The sequence below is a fragment of the Haliaeetus leucocephalus genome, unplaced genomic scaffold (genome assembly GCF_000737465.1).
Source record: "Haliaeetus leucocephalus isolate CR32 unplaced genomic scaffold, Haliaeetus_leucocephalus-4.0 Scaffold240, whole genome shotgun sequence".
NCBI classification, from domain to species: domain Eukaryota; kingdom Metazoa; phylum Chordata; class Aves; order Accipitriformes; family Accipitridae; genus Haliaeetus; species Haliaeetus leucocephalus.
The window spans coordinates 12,777,167-12,794,554 of NW_010972676.1; the positions used below are offsets into that span (position 1 = coordinate 12,777,167).

The following is a 17,388-nucleotide window of genomic DNA, read 5'->3' on the forward strand; positions in this document are numbered from 1 at the left end:
GGAGATACTGAACAGTATTTTGGATGAGGGCATATGTCTGTGAAAAGGAAGAATCTAGTGTAAGCATATGCTGTTGCAATTTATTTAGCATTTAAAGCATGAATTAACTTGACAGTAAGCAAAATCCCCTGGAGTGCCTTAAGCCACTTTTGCATGGCTTCTTCCCAAATAGAGAGGAGGGCTTTGCATTCAGAAGTCACCCAGCATTGAGAAGGCACATCTCTTCAAATAGCCGTCTTTTTTATTGCATTGAGTGAACTAGAAGCATCGTTAGTCTGAATAATACACAAAATGAGAGTATTCACTGCAGGGCCAATGATGACGAGTCTATTAGCAGGGTGGTGGATTGTGTGGTCCCCTTATCTGCTGAGTAGCATTTCAGAACAAACAGCAGAGCATTAGCTCCATGAAAATAATACGGCTTTCTGGAAATGATATAAACAAGCCCACGGCAAATGTCTGATTTGTGATTTTTTTTTTCTTTGTGTTCCTCTTTTCAGCAACTAAACGCCTTTGGGAATTACCAATTTTTGTTCCAAGATCTGGCTATTACCACTGTAATTGGTGTGACAAGTAAGCCCCTTAGTCATCCTATGTATTAATGAGAGAATGACCTGAAATATTTTTCACCTCCTTGGAAATGCATAATTCTATGTACAGAAAGGAAGAAAAGAGAGACTACATAGAGTACAGGATGTTTAGATTGGTAGACGAGGTATCTTGTTTGAGAGGAGCTCTGAAATAAGATGGGTAGTTCTTAGTGGTGCATTTGCTGAGCATGTAGGTTGTTGATAACTGGGATGTTATCTCTTAAGAGTAAAACCAGACCTAATGCAGTGGAAAGTCTATTCAGGCTTTCTCATGTTGACTTGGGAAGGCAGATTAAGAATATACCTAAGGATCCATGCCCAAATGAAAGTGTAGGGATTGACTGGAGTCCAACTCATTTTTGAGGCTGTGTAGGCAGGAGGCACGTGAGGAAAGAGAGATGAAGATGGAGAAGAAAGAAATGACAGATGTCAAGCACTACAGAGCAGGAAGTTGTAAGCCAAGAATAGGAGAGGAAACCAGTGCTGGAGGGGAAAGAGAGAGATGAGATTGTTGAGACAGAGTAAGTGCAGTGAGGTTTAGAAGCAGGAATGTCAAGGGCAGGGGCATGAAAAGCATATAGCAAAACCACACAGCTGTCTTCCATCCCTGCTGGAACACAGACAACTGGAAAAGGCGATAATTAAATCAAGCCTGAAAGGGTCAGCCGCAATACCGGGTGCCAAAAGCTACCTTGCTGTAAGTCGCCCATTTGGAATACTGCATCAAGGCTTCCTGTATAGCTCTTCTACTCAAAGTCTGGATAACTTTGTTAAACCTAAGAACAGAGGAAAACCTGTTGGGTCAGCTAATACAGTCCTCTACCAGCTCAAATAACTGTGCACTAGGTGCTTAGTCCAGGAGGATGCACAGAACATGGGCAACAGAAAGTCCCAAGCCACAGTTGACAAGTGACAGAAAGAGAACAGGAGAGCTTGAGCATATACTTATATCTTTGGGCCTGACAGCAGCAAAATAAAATAAAAATCCAACGTTTTATTTTCAAAAAATACCTCATGATAGTCAGATGCCATTAATTAACCTCTTCAGTGGCCAATAAGATTTTGTAAGAAAACAACTCTGTATTTTGTACTTGATATAGTATTTGTGTGTATTATAAAGAATATTATAGACTGTAAAAGTGCTGGCCATTGGTAACAGTAACATAGAGCAGCATTGCTTGTATTTTGGACACGCTAGTAAACATGTCTGTGCATGTTTCAGTGAGTTTCACAGGTGCCTATCCAAAGCTGGTTCCCTACAGGCCTCCTAGCCAGCTCATCTCGCCCCCATTGCTGCTCTCTGTTGTACTTAACATCCTCTTCAGCCTCAGCATGCAGGTTTTCGGGTTTGTGGTGGTCCAGGAGCAGCCTTGGTATTCCAAGACCGATATATACAGGTAGGTCCCCTTCTTGGGACTCTGGGTGACACAGGGCAGACCTAGTGGGACAGGTCTGCATGATGCTATTGATCAGCTTAACTACAGGCCTGATCAGCAGCTGCAGGCAGACCCTGTGCTTCCCCACAGGGTGTGAACACATTAACCAGTGTTATCTGCAGGTCCCTAAGCTCTCCAGCAAGTCTGCTGTGCAGCACAGTGCAGGTGGTGAGAACGCTTCTGTTGAGCACAAAGAGGAGTATTTGATTGCAGGGAAGACCAGGGTCTCCAAGTAGGTTTGAGCGCAGGCTCTGCTAAGTTCAGCAAGTTCAACCCAGTGGGCAAGATTGAGGACGCTGCCAGTAAGCTACATCTTTGTGATAGCAAGCGCAGATCATGGCTGTGAGGGAGGATTCCTGATAGTCGTAGTGGGAGCTGGGGGAAGTAACCAGGACAGTGATCACTTGCTGACCAGTGTGACACTCTTTTTCAGTGCCTGCCTCTCAGTGAACAACCACATGGAGAATTCTTCCTCTATTTCCAGCCTGGGGCTCCATGGGATGACAGATGGAGCCCATGGGCAAACAGACAATGGCTACAAGAGCTATGAAAACACCACAGTGTGGCTGCTAAGTACCATCAACTGCCTCATCGTAGCACTAGTGTTTTCCAAGGGAAGGCCTTTCAGGCAACCCATCTACACAAACTGTAAGTATGGGGGGAGAGAGGGAGGGGTGTGTGAGTAAGTTAACTCAGGAGATCAATTCACTTGGGAAAAATTAAAACTTGACCAAAGTGATGCCAGCCAAAAAACCAGGAGCCCAATATTAAATTTCTAAATGACTAAAGGCCACCTTTACCAAGAAGTTGTAGTGCCAGTGGCATCCTGTGACCAGCAGCTCTCTGAGCTGGCCCCACGCTTTGTGCTTCTATACTGCTAAAAACTTGGCCATGGCATTTGGATTTCTGAAACAGACAAATAGAGTTTGATAAATACTTTTAAGGAGTAGCAGGAAGGTGGTGTTGGCTGGCAGAAGCATCATGTTACTTAAGGCAGCCTGAATGAGACATCTCAAGAAGAGCCAGAATTAGGTGGTCTCACTTTGCTTTAGTCTTTAGAATAACTCTGGAAGAACCCTACACCTGTCTCCCCAAAGCATGCTGGTTGAGCAGTATTTGAGAGAACTCATGTTCAGGGTTTTCTTTTGGGCCCATCTCAGAAGAAAACTTACAATGAAATCTGTGCATTTGCAGAAACCCTGTTTCCTATTCCAGAACCAGAGATGTTTAGCATTTGATAACTATGACTAGTAACTTCTTTAAAGAGAAGACATCAAAGGAGGCAATAACTTGGAGGAGCTGTAGTGAAGTCTAGTAGGTCTGTTCTGCCTCTGAAAGACTGTCATGTGAAGAGAAGATGGGCACATGTGATTGTGGCAGTTCTGGAATTTGCAGTGAGGCAGAGGAAAGCTGTTCTTTTTCTCTCTGGGACAAATCCTGCAGCTGTCCCAGGCAAAGCTCTGTTCAGTTCTTTTTTTGCTGAAGAGTTAAATTAATGTTGCAGGTTTCATGGCTTTGCTGTTCTGGTATAGTAATAGTGAGGTGGGGACATTCCTCCCAGATAGCAGAAGAGTGGGTCATCAATCTCCCAGAACCAGGCAAAACCAGAGTGAGTGGCTGGGGGGTGAAGTTTGGTGCATGCCAGCTGAAGAGAAAATGAATTTACTCATCATTGGAACATTTGCCTACGGGTGGGGAGGGCAATAGATTCTCCATTACTTAGACTTTTTAGATCCTGATCAAGAGCATCACTGAAATTGAGGAGAGGGTTCCCAATCCTATCAACAAGAGCAAGACTACATCCTGGACATTTTTCTGAATAACAGGAGATGCTGAGCTCAGAGTGAGACTCACTGGAAGGCTCTAAGGCTTCTCAGACGTAAGAAGTCAGATTGAATGTTCAAAATACTTTTAGCATTTTAAATCTGTGGCTACGAGGCTTGTCCCAGCCTCACATATATCTGCTTGACTGAATAAAGCTGGGGGTTTTACTCATTTTTCTTTTGCTGAAAGTTCCTTCCTATCTCATGAATTTCCTTTTTTTTTTTTTTTTTGGCTGTTTGACACAGAAAATTATTACAATCTTCTGTAGTAAAGGCAAGCAGCTGAGACTGCTCATAAACCTGTGGTTTTATTTGCTTGTTCTTGTCCCTTCAGATGTGTTCATACTGGTGCTCATAGGGCAGCTTGGTATTTGCCTCTTCTTGGTGTTTGCTGATATTGATGATCTCTACTCTAAGATGGATGTGAGTATTGTTCCAAGGTGGGTTTTCTTCCTACTGCCAGTCCCATTATAAGTGCACTGGGATTGTTTTTAACAAAAGGCACAGACTTTCGCAGGGATACATGACACCTCTGAAGGCAAATCAAATTTAAAGAGATGGATTTTAGATGATGGGATTGAAGAACCTTCTGGAGATATGGTAGCTCCAAACTAAGACCTGTGCATTCTGACACCTGGACAGCTACACATGTACTTTTGATTGTTTCAGCACATTGTCCATGCAACAGAAGATGACATCACTAAACTTACCATGCTTGGTATGTTGGTGGCTTGATTGTTATGAAGCCAGGAGAAGAAAGGGGCTAGGCCCTGCAAGTTTGAACTAAAGCACCATGCACTTGTGTATCTCAGACTGTGCTACTCTGCACACAGATCCTCTTGCAAAGAAGATCTGCCAGTCAGCACTCACAGCAGCTCTCAGTTCTCAGTCCCCAATATTTTCAGGCTCCCTGTTTAAATTTTAGACAGCCCACAGTTTCCTAAAGCAGCATGTGAATTTAGAACAGTTGTAGAGAAAGACTAGGGGGGCTGTCATGGCAATAGAGGATCTGTCTTGATCCTTGATTAATAAATACCAATAGGGCTTGGCTTATTTAGTCTGGCAGAATGCAAGCTGGGAGTTGCCTTGTGCAAATCCATCCTAGGGGAAGTACAAGGGAAGGATAAGATCTACATCAGCCATAGGACAGGGTTGTCAGTGGACCTGGCAATTAGTATGTGGAGGCTGGGAGATGTTAACCTCCTCCACTGTGACACTCTCACCGCCTTGCAGTAGGAGTCACGGGAACAAAACAACAAAAGCAACACACAGCTATTTTTTTGGTACATTTGTAATCAGGAGGATGAAGTGTGGTGGCTTTGGATAACAAGTACTGAACAAGATGCTGTTTCCAGTCCCAAACCTTTGTGTGACAGTTAGCAAGTGGATTTAGAAATGGAAATAATGAAACATGGAAAGAGAAGCATAGACAAGGGGAATGGACCTGGGTTTTGAATGCCTAGCAGCCTAGCTAAAGCTGTCTTAACGTGTTAACTGTTTCCAGAGCAGCGGCTCAGCAGGCAGACCCAGTTAAAGAATCTGCCACGAGGTGGCACTTTAAAGCAAGTCTTAGTCCTGTTGTGGACTGTGGTGACACAGGACATTGTCAGCACTGCAGCTGTGAGGGGCTAAAATGCCTTTGGGGAGAACTGCAAAACTCCCAGGCTCTCTGGAGGGACTACACTGGATTTACTGAGAAGAGAAAAGGAGGGAGTGGCAATAACAAATTCTGCAATAGCCTAGCCCTGGAGAAACTGCTGATCCAAATTTTGGATCTGAGCTGCATCTCCAGACTAAGTTGAGTTACAGCCAGAAAGCCAGTGCTGCCAGCTGTGGGAAGCTGGAGCTGGGTTTGGAGCTGAAATACTCTGACTTTGAACTATTTTCTGTACTAGAAAGAAATGAAGCATTTAGATTTCCTGTTGCGGTTCTGGGGTACAGTTTTCTCATCATAAGTTTAAAAGTGATGTTGTGGTTTAACCCCAGCCAGGAACTAAGCACCATGCAGCCACTCCCTCACCCCCCCACCCCCCCACCCCCAGTGGGATGGGAGAGAATCGGGAAAAAAACAGTAAAACTCATGGGTTGAGATAAGAACAGTTTAATAGAACAGAAAGGAAGAAACTAATAATGATAATAATAACAATAATAAAATGACTGTAATAATAATAAAGGAATTGGAATATACAAACCAAGTGCTGCACAATGCAATTGCTCATCACTCGCCAACCAATGCCCAGTTAGTTCCCGAGCAGCGATCCGCCCCAACCAACTCCCCCCACTTTATATACTATGCATGACACACATGGTATGGAATATCCCTTTGGCCAGTTTGGGTCAGCTGCCCTGGCTGTGTCCCCTCCCAACTTCTTGTGCCCTTCCAGCCTTCTTGCTGGCTAGGCATGAGAAGCTGAAAAATCCTTGACTTAGTATAAACACTGCTTAGCAACAACTGAAAACATCAGTCTGTTATCAACATTATTTTCACACTAAATCCAAACCATAACACTATACCAGCTACTAGAAAGAAAAATAACTCTATCCCAGCTGAAACCAGTACGAGTGTCTTTATCAATAATTCCTCAAGACAAGTAGCAATATTGGCTCATCAGCAGTGTACAGCCAGTGGGATTCTCACTTTTGATGACACATAGCTGGTGAAGGGTCTAGAGAACAAGTCCTGTGAGGAGTGGCTGATGGACCTGGGGTTGTTTAATCTAGAGAAAAGGAGGCTCAGGGGAGACCTTATTGCTGTCTACAACTACCTGAAAGGAGGTTGTAGCGAGGTGGGTGTCAGTCTCTTTTCCCAGGTAACAAGTGATAGGACAAAAGGAAATGGCCTCAAGTTGCGCCAGGGGAGGGTTAGATTGGATATTAGCAAAAATTTCTTCACTGCAAGGGTTATCGAAGCACTGGAACAGGCTTCCGAGGGAAGTGGTTGAGTCACCATCCCTGAAGATATTTAAAAGATGCTTAGGGACGTGGTTTCGTGGTGGACTTGGCAGCGTTAGGTTTACAGTTGGACTCGATGATCTTAAGGGTCTTTTCCAACCTAAATGATTCTATGATTCTGTGACACAAGCTCCCACCAGTGTCTAGTGTGTGCACATGTTGTTGAACAGCTTCTCCTGCTTTTTTCTCAGCTTGTTTGCACCCCTACCACGTGGCGGATCTCCATGGTGATAATGCTTGCAGTCACACTTGCTGCATCCTTCCTTGTCGAGGTGAGCATGCTTCACTGAATATACCTGTCAGCACTAATTGAAGAGATGAAAGGGTCAGGTCTCACTCTTTCTCCCTCCTCCTCAGCCCAGCTTGGGAATATCTAGTAAAACAGCAACCATTGCTGCTACTTTGCTCTTACTCTCTTTCCTCAAAAATCCACATATGAATGATCAGATATAATGGAATGCAAGGCCCAACCACCTTGTCTTTCCTCTGGTGAGTGGGATGTATCAGGCCTTGCCCCAGGCTAGAGAACTATGGGCAGTCTTTGGTGTTTTCTATTCAGATCCTGGACTGTCGGGAGGAGCTGGCCCCAGTTTTCTGGTAGAGAGCTCTGGTGGAGCTAGTATGAGAAGTGGTCAGTAAAAGGCTATTTAAGGGATGCGGATGAGCAGGACAGGGTGGGAGATCTGGGTCTCCACTACTTGCCCTGTGTGTGTCCTGTGGATGAAGAGGAAAACTGCTGTCCAGGTCCTCCAGAATCTTCCTTTTGCTCTTACTTTTACAGGAAGCTGTCATTGAGAACAGACCCTTATGGCTGCTTCTGAAAAAGACCTTCCGGTACCACTCAAAGAGCCATTACAAGAGGCTGCAGCGAGTGTTAGAGCAGGACTCAGCCTGGCCACCTCTGAATGAAACCTTCTTCTCAGATTCTGTGGCAATATCAGTAGAAGGAAGTATGGGAGGCCATAGCAATCCAACATTTGACAGCAATGAGGATGCACTGTGAAGGAAACTGCAGAGGACACATGTCCAGGGCAGTTGCAGTTGGCTGTAGAAGGACTATCTCAGAGATACAAGAGGAAGGATTGATGCATCACTGCCCCCACATTCTGAGACTAACCAGCTCTGGCTTATTTTTAAATTAACTGGAAGCAGAAAAGCTGGCTGCAGTAGCATAAAGCCACAACAGCATTTCTCCTGTCCCCTTGCCCATGTATGAATGGCTGCCAGCTGTAAATGGAACAGCTTGCTGAATATTGGCAAAGTATTCATGGTTGAAACACCCCATTGCTGCATCCCTCTCTTGAACTGCATTATGCGGTCCATAAAGGTAGGGGCTCCTCCAGATGAGAAGTAGCTAATTCAGATACCAGCACTCTGGGGAGATCCTCTTTGAGAAAACAAGTAGAGCTTACTTCTGATAGAGACTGCTGAACATAGGCAGGTCCTGGGATTCCTACAGCTTTCAGGGTTTCAGATACTGCTACCTCTTACCTGGTGTTTTTTCCCCTTCTGGCAATCCTTGGCTTTCTGAAGCTGGAAGGAGCTGCAAATAGCCAAAGGCTTCTAGAAGCATTTACTCCCAGCACCATTATGGTCTTCCCATGATGGGAACAATGCAGAGCTCTATGGCTAGCTCACTGCACCAGGCAGCCTGTTTGCCCTCTTCTCAGTTTCAAACGTGTGGTAGTTGCATTTTCTGGGTGAAAAACCTATTGACCTACAAAGCAGAATGATTCCATTGTTTAACAATTCCTTTTTGAGGGAAGTATTTGTTTGGGATATCCATTTTAAAAAAGTAGAATGAAATACATGATAGTTGCACATTATGATCTCATCCTGTGGGTCTGCAAGGACGTGGTGTTCCTTGTGGTATGAGTTTGCTCTACTAGAGCTGATGCTACACAGCTAGCCTGCCACCAGACATCAGCTCCTGGTTTACCAGTGCCAAGAGAAGCAGATACTGAAGGGGTTACTACCTCGAAGGACCTAAGGCCTGAATTAAAAGACAGGGAGCCAGCTAGGTCCGAGAATAATTTTATTAAATTCCATGGCATGCTCTTAAGTTGAACCATCTGAGGTTTTGGCTCTGGTTTCCAACCATAATTGCACATGCTACACACCATGTGTCATTCATCAACTCGTATCCCTCACCTGTTAACCTTTGATGGTGACTTTTACTCTGCTGTGCTGCTTCTGCCATACATAAATGCAACAACACTGCACATTTCTACAGGTTTCACCTACTCAGAAAAAAGCACCTTCTACCAGCACATGTTCTCTTAGCCCTTTGATGCTAGGCTGACTTCCTGCTCACTGTATTTTACAATCTCAGTCCCCAGCTGTGTAAAACAACGTATCAGTTAGGGAGGCTTCAGACCAAGAGGAATGCTTTCTTCTTTGGTTAAGGTGTGCAGGGGAGTTGTCCCCTCTGAACCGACTGCACAATCTTTTCCACAGCTGGAGCTTCCCCATGCTTTTTGGGGGTGGCGCTGAGAAGCACTTTAGGAGCAATTCAACGCTGGGGACTGTATGTTCCCTGGTATTCAATGCTAAAGCACTCTTGCATTGCCACAGAAACCCAGAGAATCAGGCAGGTTGGGAGTCATGGTAAAGATTCCTTTGGTCTTTTAGGGTGAAAAGTAACTCTGGAAAACCAAAAGCAAATCAGAGATTATGGATTGTTTTGATACAACATGTCTGTACCAGAAAGGTGTTTGAAAATAATTTGGCTTGAATCAAAAAATAACTAGTACTATTTTTCTAAAAAGAAAAAAAAAACCAAAAATGTTTCAACTTGAATAAAACATTTATTTGACTCAAAGCAATTTTTTCCCCATTTTAGACTGAGTAAATACCTTCCTACCTACTGCAGTTTATCTAGCAGGAAATACCTTCCACAAAGCCACACGACTTGACACGAAGCAGAAATGGTTCACATTTATTGATAAAAGTGTCTCCAAAGTTAGCATGAATTCCCACTTTGCAGCAAAATCCATTGGAAAGTGAAGGCTAGATGCTCTATGCACTCCTTGCAGCTTCAGGAGACACCAGAGAGCACGTTGGTGGAATTATTCCTGCCATCCTCTGTTTGAGATACAGTAACATTTTGCTTGAAGATAAAATTTGCTGTCTTATTTATGAACTCCCCCACACAAGAAATATGTTGCTGCATGTGATAAACTGGCAGCTGCAGTAGCACTGCAGATTGACAGTATAAAAGTATCAACTCGTGGCAAACCTGTGGCACTTGTAGGGTCCACAAGATAAAGACCTGCTTGCCTGCTGCTGAAATACAGCCTTACCTGCAAGCAGAATTAAGGTGCTAGGTGATACTTAACCTTTGCCCCTCTTTAAGATGTCAGTCTTGTGTTCCACCTTCCTGTGCAAGGCCAATGTCTCCAGCCATACTTGGACACATTTTATTATCTTCCCTCAGTGGCGTCAGCCACAGTTCAATCAGGAGAGCTATGCTGTGTGTCCCAGCTGTGCTGAACTGCTTATATATAGCATAAGTCAGTGCCAGTTGGGAGACAAGCAATGTTAAGCACATCCTTGCTGCGGAAACCAGCTCACACGTGCACATGAAAGCCCCTGTGTTCTGCTCCCTTGCCTCTGGTGGAACTTCAGAGGTCCCAGTCCACACCCCAGTGCTGGGCTGGTCCCTTCAGATTTGGACTGGGAATGTATTTAGGGTCAGGATGAGGAATAAGCAAAAATAAAAGGTTGAAGTGCGTTAGGATTCACATCTGCATTTTGCATTTTGAGGGTCTGTCGAAAGGATCTTACGCTTCTGGAAATCAGGATTGCAACAAGCAGCTTCCTGCCTGCACAGCTTGTCTACCAGGCACCTGCCATGCTCCTTTTGCCCATCCTCACTTGTGCGTGCAAGAGAGGCAGGTACAATGTGGGCACTCAATTCTGTCTAAGCTGGTGAACTTGCTGGTTGGCACTCCCGGCTGACAGAACAGTAGAGAAGCAGGATTAAAACTTAGCCATTTAATGAAAAGAGTTGTTTTGTAGGGGTATTATAGGGTGTTTTGCAAATTCTGGGGCTGTGTAAGGGCAGAGACAGACTGACAGCCCTGGATACGGCTTCCACAGTCCCTGTCTGCAGTCCAAGCTACCCAAGCACAGCTGAAGAATCTCTTAGAGGACTGAAGCTCCAGGCTCACTTTCTCCTTTTGTGACTGGCAGTGGACACCAGTTCGAAAGACCCCCAGTGATCTTTGCCAGCAGACACTGTCCATCCTGTTTAGCTTTCAGAGCACAAGTTGTACAGGAGCAACCCATCCTTTCAATACAGACTGTAGAGCAGGAATGTGGACATGCTGGCCTATGGCTTGAGTCCAAGGCTCTAAGCAAGACAGGCATTCATCGACCGGACCAGTCTTTCTGCCCCAGTGACTGGGTTGTTGTGAGGTCAATTCAGGGAAGAACATGAGGACATGTGGAACTACCCATGCAAGGCTTGGTGGCCACATTGCGGTGACAGAGGGTGCCTCTGGAGGGCTGAAGACACCACGGTACCATCTCCCAAAATTTGGGGGTATTGATATAGCGCATGCCATGGGCTAATGATTGTCTTCCTCTGCCTGGAAGTTGTGCCACAGGGAAAGGGCCCCAGGAGAAATGGAGAACATCTCCAGGAACAGAACAGAAATGAGGGATGTCACATATGCACCCCTGTGCCCTGGAGGGCAGCTGGAACAAGTGGCGGATTACCAGCGCGTGATCTGTGGTGTGGGCTGTGGGCACTGGAGAACATGTTGTGTTGTTACATACCAGAGATACTAAATGCTTGTTGTAGCTGCCTTTCAAACTTCTAGGGAGAGATTGCTCATTTGTATGGCGCATGTTGTGCCTGATCAACTGTATACATTTACACAGAATGCAGCCTGACTTATTTGCTGAAAGAAATATAAATTTAGTTATAAATCTCTTTTTGCTTCTTTGGGGACAGAGGGTGCTATTTTACTGCTCTCTGTAGATTATATGCTAGTTTCTTTATACCTCAAAAGAACCTTCTGGCATGGGCACAGCTTCACATTCCCTTACAGCTGAATGGAGACCTCGTACTTGAGCAAAAATAGAGCTTTATTAAGTGCACAAAGAAGGAAAAGGACCTGAAGAGCAGTAAGGTGGGACTTGCTGTGCACCAATAAAGGAGGAGAGTTCAAATCGTGAAAAGTAAGAGGATGCAAAAGGCAGGCAGCCCCAGCACGTCCCTCTCCTGTCTGCCTCCTCCTGCCGTGGCTCTGGCCAGAGAGTTCTTTGCCCTCCGGATTTGGCCCGCTCAGAATCTGCCAAGATCCCCCATTCTTGACTAAGCAGCTGAAAAGGGACTGGAGCCATATTCAGAGCTGGAGTTGAACTGAAGAGATTTGGTTTGCCCTCTGGCAGGGTTTCCTCTCCGTCCAGTCCAGTGAAGCTGGGGACACAGCCTTCTGGTTTGACTTGTCAGCTAGGAGGGCTGCAAATGCCTCTAGGCATAACCCCCTGTGCAAAACTGGGGGTCTTGCCTGGCATCTCAGGAAAATGGTGGCAAAGGCAGAGCTCTGAACAACCTCTCCAGGGCTCTCACCTTATTCTTACTGCCCTTCTCTTGCTCTCTGAAATACCTGACTCTGCCACGCATCTTCAGTGCCTGCAAAAGCCAAGGCAGAGATCCAACAGACCCAAGCTGCCTTCCCCACACTACACTGCAGCCACTGTTCCTAAGTCAGCGAGGTGGCCAGGTGAGGTACGTAGGTAAGATAACTAATAGAAATATACAGCCAAGGTACTTAGGCAAGGCAGCATGTGTTTCGGCTCCAGCTGCAGGAATTGCACACAAAATGTCCAGATCTCGAAGAGCCCCTCGGCGATGCTGCCTTGGATGTGTCTCACCATGTTCCCCAGGATAACACACAGCCCTGTGGGTGCACGCTGATGCTGAGGGCTTCACCCGGGCTGAGCTCTGCAGCACTACCTGCCAGCCCTCTCCTCCCAGTCAGCATCACCCTGGCAGCAGCTCAGGCTCCTTTGTTTCTTTGGGAGCATGGCAATGGGGACAACAGGGTCTTCCTGGAAAGCAAGTCCCGCTATCACCGCTCTGGGCAGTGCTATGGAAAGGAGGAGAGAAAGGCTTTCAGGCAGGCTGTGATTCACGTTTCTCTTGGTTGTTCTCTTGTGGAGAGGCCAAAACAGTCTGTCCTGGTAAGCCAAGAGGCTCAGAACAGTGGGTGCTTGTGCCAGGTGAACAGACCTGGGGGAAGGGGCAAGGAGCCAGCAGCGATTGTGAGATGCCTTTATCCATCCATTTTCCTCAAGACAAAGTACCATGCTGTGCCCCCTGACAACCTTCAGCCCATCTGCATGAAGGTCCTAATGTTTTGTTTTCTTTGCTGGTGGGCAGCATGTTTTAAAGCAATTCTCCAGCTCTTTCTTCCCCATGTGTGCACGGCTGAAGGGGGTACCGCACACAGCAGCACACTTCTCCACTGCAGACAGCAGCACGCTTCCCCTGAGCTTACCAGGAGTGAGTTAGCCCAGTGCTGGAGGCATCTGGCCCTGTAAGAACAGTGTCCTGCATGGACTGACCCACTGTCCTCTCCAGGATGCCGGACTAGCGCACAGAGGGTGTTGTGGTGGTACAGCTACACCACCTCTGATACCTGAACTGTGCACTGTGCCCACAGATACCCAGCAAGTGTTGAACCATTTTTTGGCTGTTACTGGCAAGTTCATTGTCCTTACCAACATGTCTCATCCACGCTTCTTAAGAGATCAGGACAAACCTGGATGACTGTGCTGGTTTTCCTGGGATAGAGTTAATTTTCTTCACAGTAGCTGGTGTGGGGCTATGTTTCAGATTTGTGCTGATAACAGCGTTGGTAGCAGAGGGATGCTTTCGTTATTGCTGAGCAGTGCTCACACAGAGCCGAGGCCTTTTCTGCTTCTCCCCCCACCCCAGCAGCGAGCAGGCTGGGGGGGCACAAGGAGTTGGGAGGGGACACAGCCGGGACAGCTGACCCCAACTGACCCAAGGGATGGTCCAGACCGTATGGCGTCATGTTCAGTATATAAAGCTGGGGGAAGAAGAAGGAAGGGAGGGACGTTCGGAGTGATGGCATTTGTCTTCCCAAGTAACCATTACAGGTGGCGGAGCCCTGCTTTCCTGGAAATGGCTGAACACCTTCCTGCCCATGGGAAGTGGGGAATGAATTCCTTGGTTTGCTTTGCTTGTGCGTGCCTGACTTTTGCTTTACCTATGAAACTGTCTTTATCTCAGCCCATGAGTTTTCTCACTTTTACCCTTCTGATTCTCTCCCCCATGCCACTGCGAGGGAGGTGAGTGAGCAGCTGCGTGGTGCTTAGTTGCAGGCTGGGGTTAAACCATGACAATGACTTTTAAGTAAACTTACCTTCTTGGCTCCCCTGCCTGCAGATTAGGTGAAGAATGCAGTCATTAAACCTGTGGTCTGTTTACAAGCTTCAAAAATGTCAATCTCGGGCATCTGGTAGGACTGCTTCCAGATAACCCAACCTGTGAGATGGCTAGGGCACAGCAGGTAGAGGTAGAGCAAGGACACTCAGGGTAAGAGATCCACCTGGTAACTGATAGCAGTTGGAGACTGGGACAAAGGGTTTGAAATAAAGCACAGCTTTTCTTTTCAACAGCTTTGTTCAGCTGTTCAATACAGCTAAGTTTTTTTTAATAACTTGGTATCAGACACTCACCAATGCTAGGAATAAACCTGATCAGAGCCCAGGGAAGGAGAAAGAGGAGGGCAGAATCATGGGAACATCAGGAGAAATACAAAACCAGTAGAAAATACACAAAACAAAATACAGATGGGACTTCAGAAATGTAAGACCTGGTGAACACTGCTGTGCAGGTGTCTCATTGCAGACTGGTTGGTCCTGGGAATAAATGGCATGGTCCTGCTAAATAAGGTTACCTGAATCTAAATTCACAGAGAACCATTGCCCCACTGCAATTAAGGTCCGGGCTGTGCTTTACTGAGCTTGGACAGGGATTCCTGCAGAAATCACAGGATCATGAGGCTGGTGGGGACCTGACATGGTTATTTTGTCCATCTATCTGCTCTGAGGCAAGATCTTCCTATCCTTAGATCATCCTTGGCAAATTATGTCCTGCTTTTCCTTAAAACCTTCTATTGTACAAAATATCCCCCTGCCCTAGGTAGCCTGTTTGAGTATTTTACTATCCTTTAAGTTAGAAAATCTTCCTGAATATCTAAACGAACTCTGAAAATCTCATTGCTTAATCTAACAAGAAATTAGTCTGATTTCCCCTTGTCTCTAATAAGAATAGGCGAAAAATAATAGTTGACTGTCTTCTTTTGTGTATTGTAAGAGTTACTATGTTTCCCTTCAGCCTTCTCTTTTCTAGTTTAAACAAACTCAGTAATCCAACTTTTCCTCATGGGTCATATTTTCCAAACTTCCCATCTCTTGCCGTTTAGGTCACACCTTCCTAGAGCCTGAACTCCAGCCAAGGACTTGCTAACACCGAGTCAAGTGGAATAGTTTCCTCCCATCTTACAGATCCCACCAGCCTTCTGCTACTGTGGCTCAGAATGACCGTCACATTTTTGGCAAGAGGAAACTCAACCTGCAGTTAGCTGCGTGTCCTTCTCTGTCATACACCTGCTTGGTCACTACCTCCCCATTTTGTATTTGTTTCCTCCAGCTACTAAGTGCAGCATTTTACTGAATTTCATAGTCATTTCAGACTATTAGGCCAGCATCCTAAAATCATACTGCATTGTTTCTTTCCTCTAAAGCAGGTGCTTCCATCAGCTCAGTGTCATGAACACCTTTCAGTTGTCTTCTCCATCCTGTTATCCAAGCTGCTAACTAAAACATTAATATTTTGGGTCCCCCGGGATGGACAGCAAACCACTGACACCTACTTGGGGTTCAACTCTTCAGCCCGTCGTAAAGGAATCCTATTTCTCAGTGTCTTAGTATCTCATGGGGAGCTCTGTCAAAAGCCTAAATGTGCCACATTAGCTGCTTCTCTCTTGTTCCCTGGAGCATCTCCCTGTCAGGGAGGAAATGAGATTGGTTTGATAGGATCTTCCTGTGACAGATTCATGTTAGTTGCTCCTTATCACTTTATTATCCCCTAGGTACTTACAAACTGACTGCTTAAGAATTTTCTCTCACATCTGTCTCTGTATGCGAGTTGAGTTGACTGGCCTGTAATTCCCCGAGTCCTTTTTTGCCTTTTCAGGTGCTGGCTCCACAGCTTGGTGGACTGGGGCTGGAGGCGTCCCACACGGTTTGGGGAGCACTTTGCAAGCTTAGGCTGTGGTGGTAGTGGTGGGCATCCTGCTGAGACTCAGGTCCGGAGACTGGAGGTCATATGCCTGTAAATGAAATGCACCTCACCCTGGATGATCAAAATAGAGACAACTAGTAGCACCACCCAGGTAATGATACGTCTCTTGAGTTTCCTTCCCCTGGAGAGTTACAGGAGGCGTTGGTTGGTAGTAGGCAGTCACCTACTTACAGTGGATTGCACTTTATATCTTTGTGTACAAGCCTTTTGCCACAAGAATGTCCACAAAGGACACAGCTGGACTTTGTGTAAGGGCCAGGTACAAGACCCTTAGAAATGGGCACTGCTTCTGAAAACCAGGGAGTGGAATGTTTGCAAGTACATCACATCCAGGGAGTTGCATGACAGTGGCTTATGTGCAGAACAGTGTGGTCGACAAGCTTAGGGATGCCTTCGCAGAGGAGAGGTAGAGACAAAGGAGCACTGTTCATTTTCGTTGAAATCTGATTCAATTCAGGCTTTAGGTAGTTCAAAATGACAATGATTTTAAAAAAAGAAAAATACTTATTTTTGCACCACCTCCCTGATTTTTCAGGATTCTTCAGTGTTTGGTCCATCTTTGCTGTTTCATGGACACAACTACAGCTGGCAGAACCCCCCAAAGATGGATCTGGTTGGACTATGCAGAGCCAGCCCCATGTAGATTCAGGGTGCAGCAAAGTGACAATTGCTCTTTGGTCTTTCTAGGGTCAGACAGCGTAGCCTCTCCTTGCTCTGTTTCAAAGAGAAGAAACATGGATAAACGCTTTTTTTTCCTTAGTATTCTGCCTAGTGAAAGGTCTCTCAGTTATTGGAGCTCTTTCCAGAATGGAGCTGCAGATTGAGGGAGACTTAAAAGACTCCAGACATGTTGCACTGCATTCCCTGGGTATCATTCTCTCTCCCACCTGGGGGAAGGAGAATTTAGAAGAATTCCTGTTTTGCCATCACGGGGGAAATACACTGTGTGCAAAGACTGTGTCTATGGAGTTTAAATCCCCTCTTCTCATCAGCGATAGAGAATTGCTTCTCTGTGGCTGAACCAAAAAGGGTCTGAGCAAACTCGGAGACATTGTCTCCATGTACTTTATTCCAGGACTATAATGCAGCACATTTTTCCTGCCTGGATAAATGGTTTTCAGACTTTGTGACAGAAGAAGAAATGGAGGAGACAGAGCAATTTCAGGTTAATGCCTGAAAAATGTCTCTGACAACACTGAGAGCTGGGACACAAGAGTCTGGAAGATGCACAGTGGGGC

General features: G+C 45.8%; 1 protein-coding gene across 7 annotated transcripts in view; it reads left to right on the top strand.

The window, feature by feature from the left end:
- ATP13A4 (ATPase type 13A4) overlaps positions 1 to 9,516 on the top strand; it is a 47,936-nt gene extending 38,420 nt beyond the window's left edge. For all 7 annotated transcript variants that reach the window (XM_010568390.1, XM_010568389.1, XM_010568392.1 and 4 more), the window contains 6 exons: positions 501 to 573; positions 1,813 to 1,987; positions 2,460 to 2,674; positions 4,184 to 4,272; positions 6,993 to 7,073; positions 7,583 to 9,516. In XM_010568390.1, coding sequence (XP_010566692.1) covers positions 501 to 573; positions 1,813 to 1,987; positions 2,460 to 2,674; positions 4,184 to 4,272; positions 6,993 to 7,073; positions 7,583 to 7,804 — 855 coding nt within the window. In that variant the 3' untranslated portion in view covers positions 7,805 to 9,516. The remainder of the gene's footprint in view (positions 1 to 500; positions 574 to 1,812; positions 1,988 to 2,459; positions 2,675 to 4,183; positions 4,273 to 6,992; positions 7,074 to 7,582) is intronic.
- Positions 9,517 to 17,388: the final 7,872 nt, after the last annotated feature.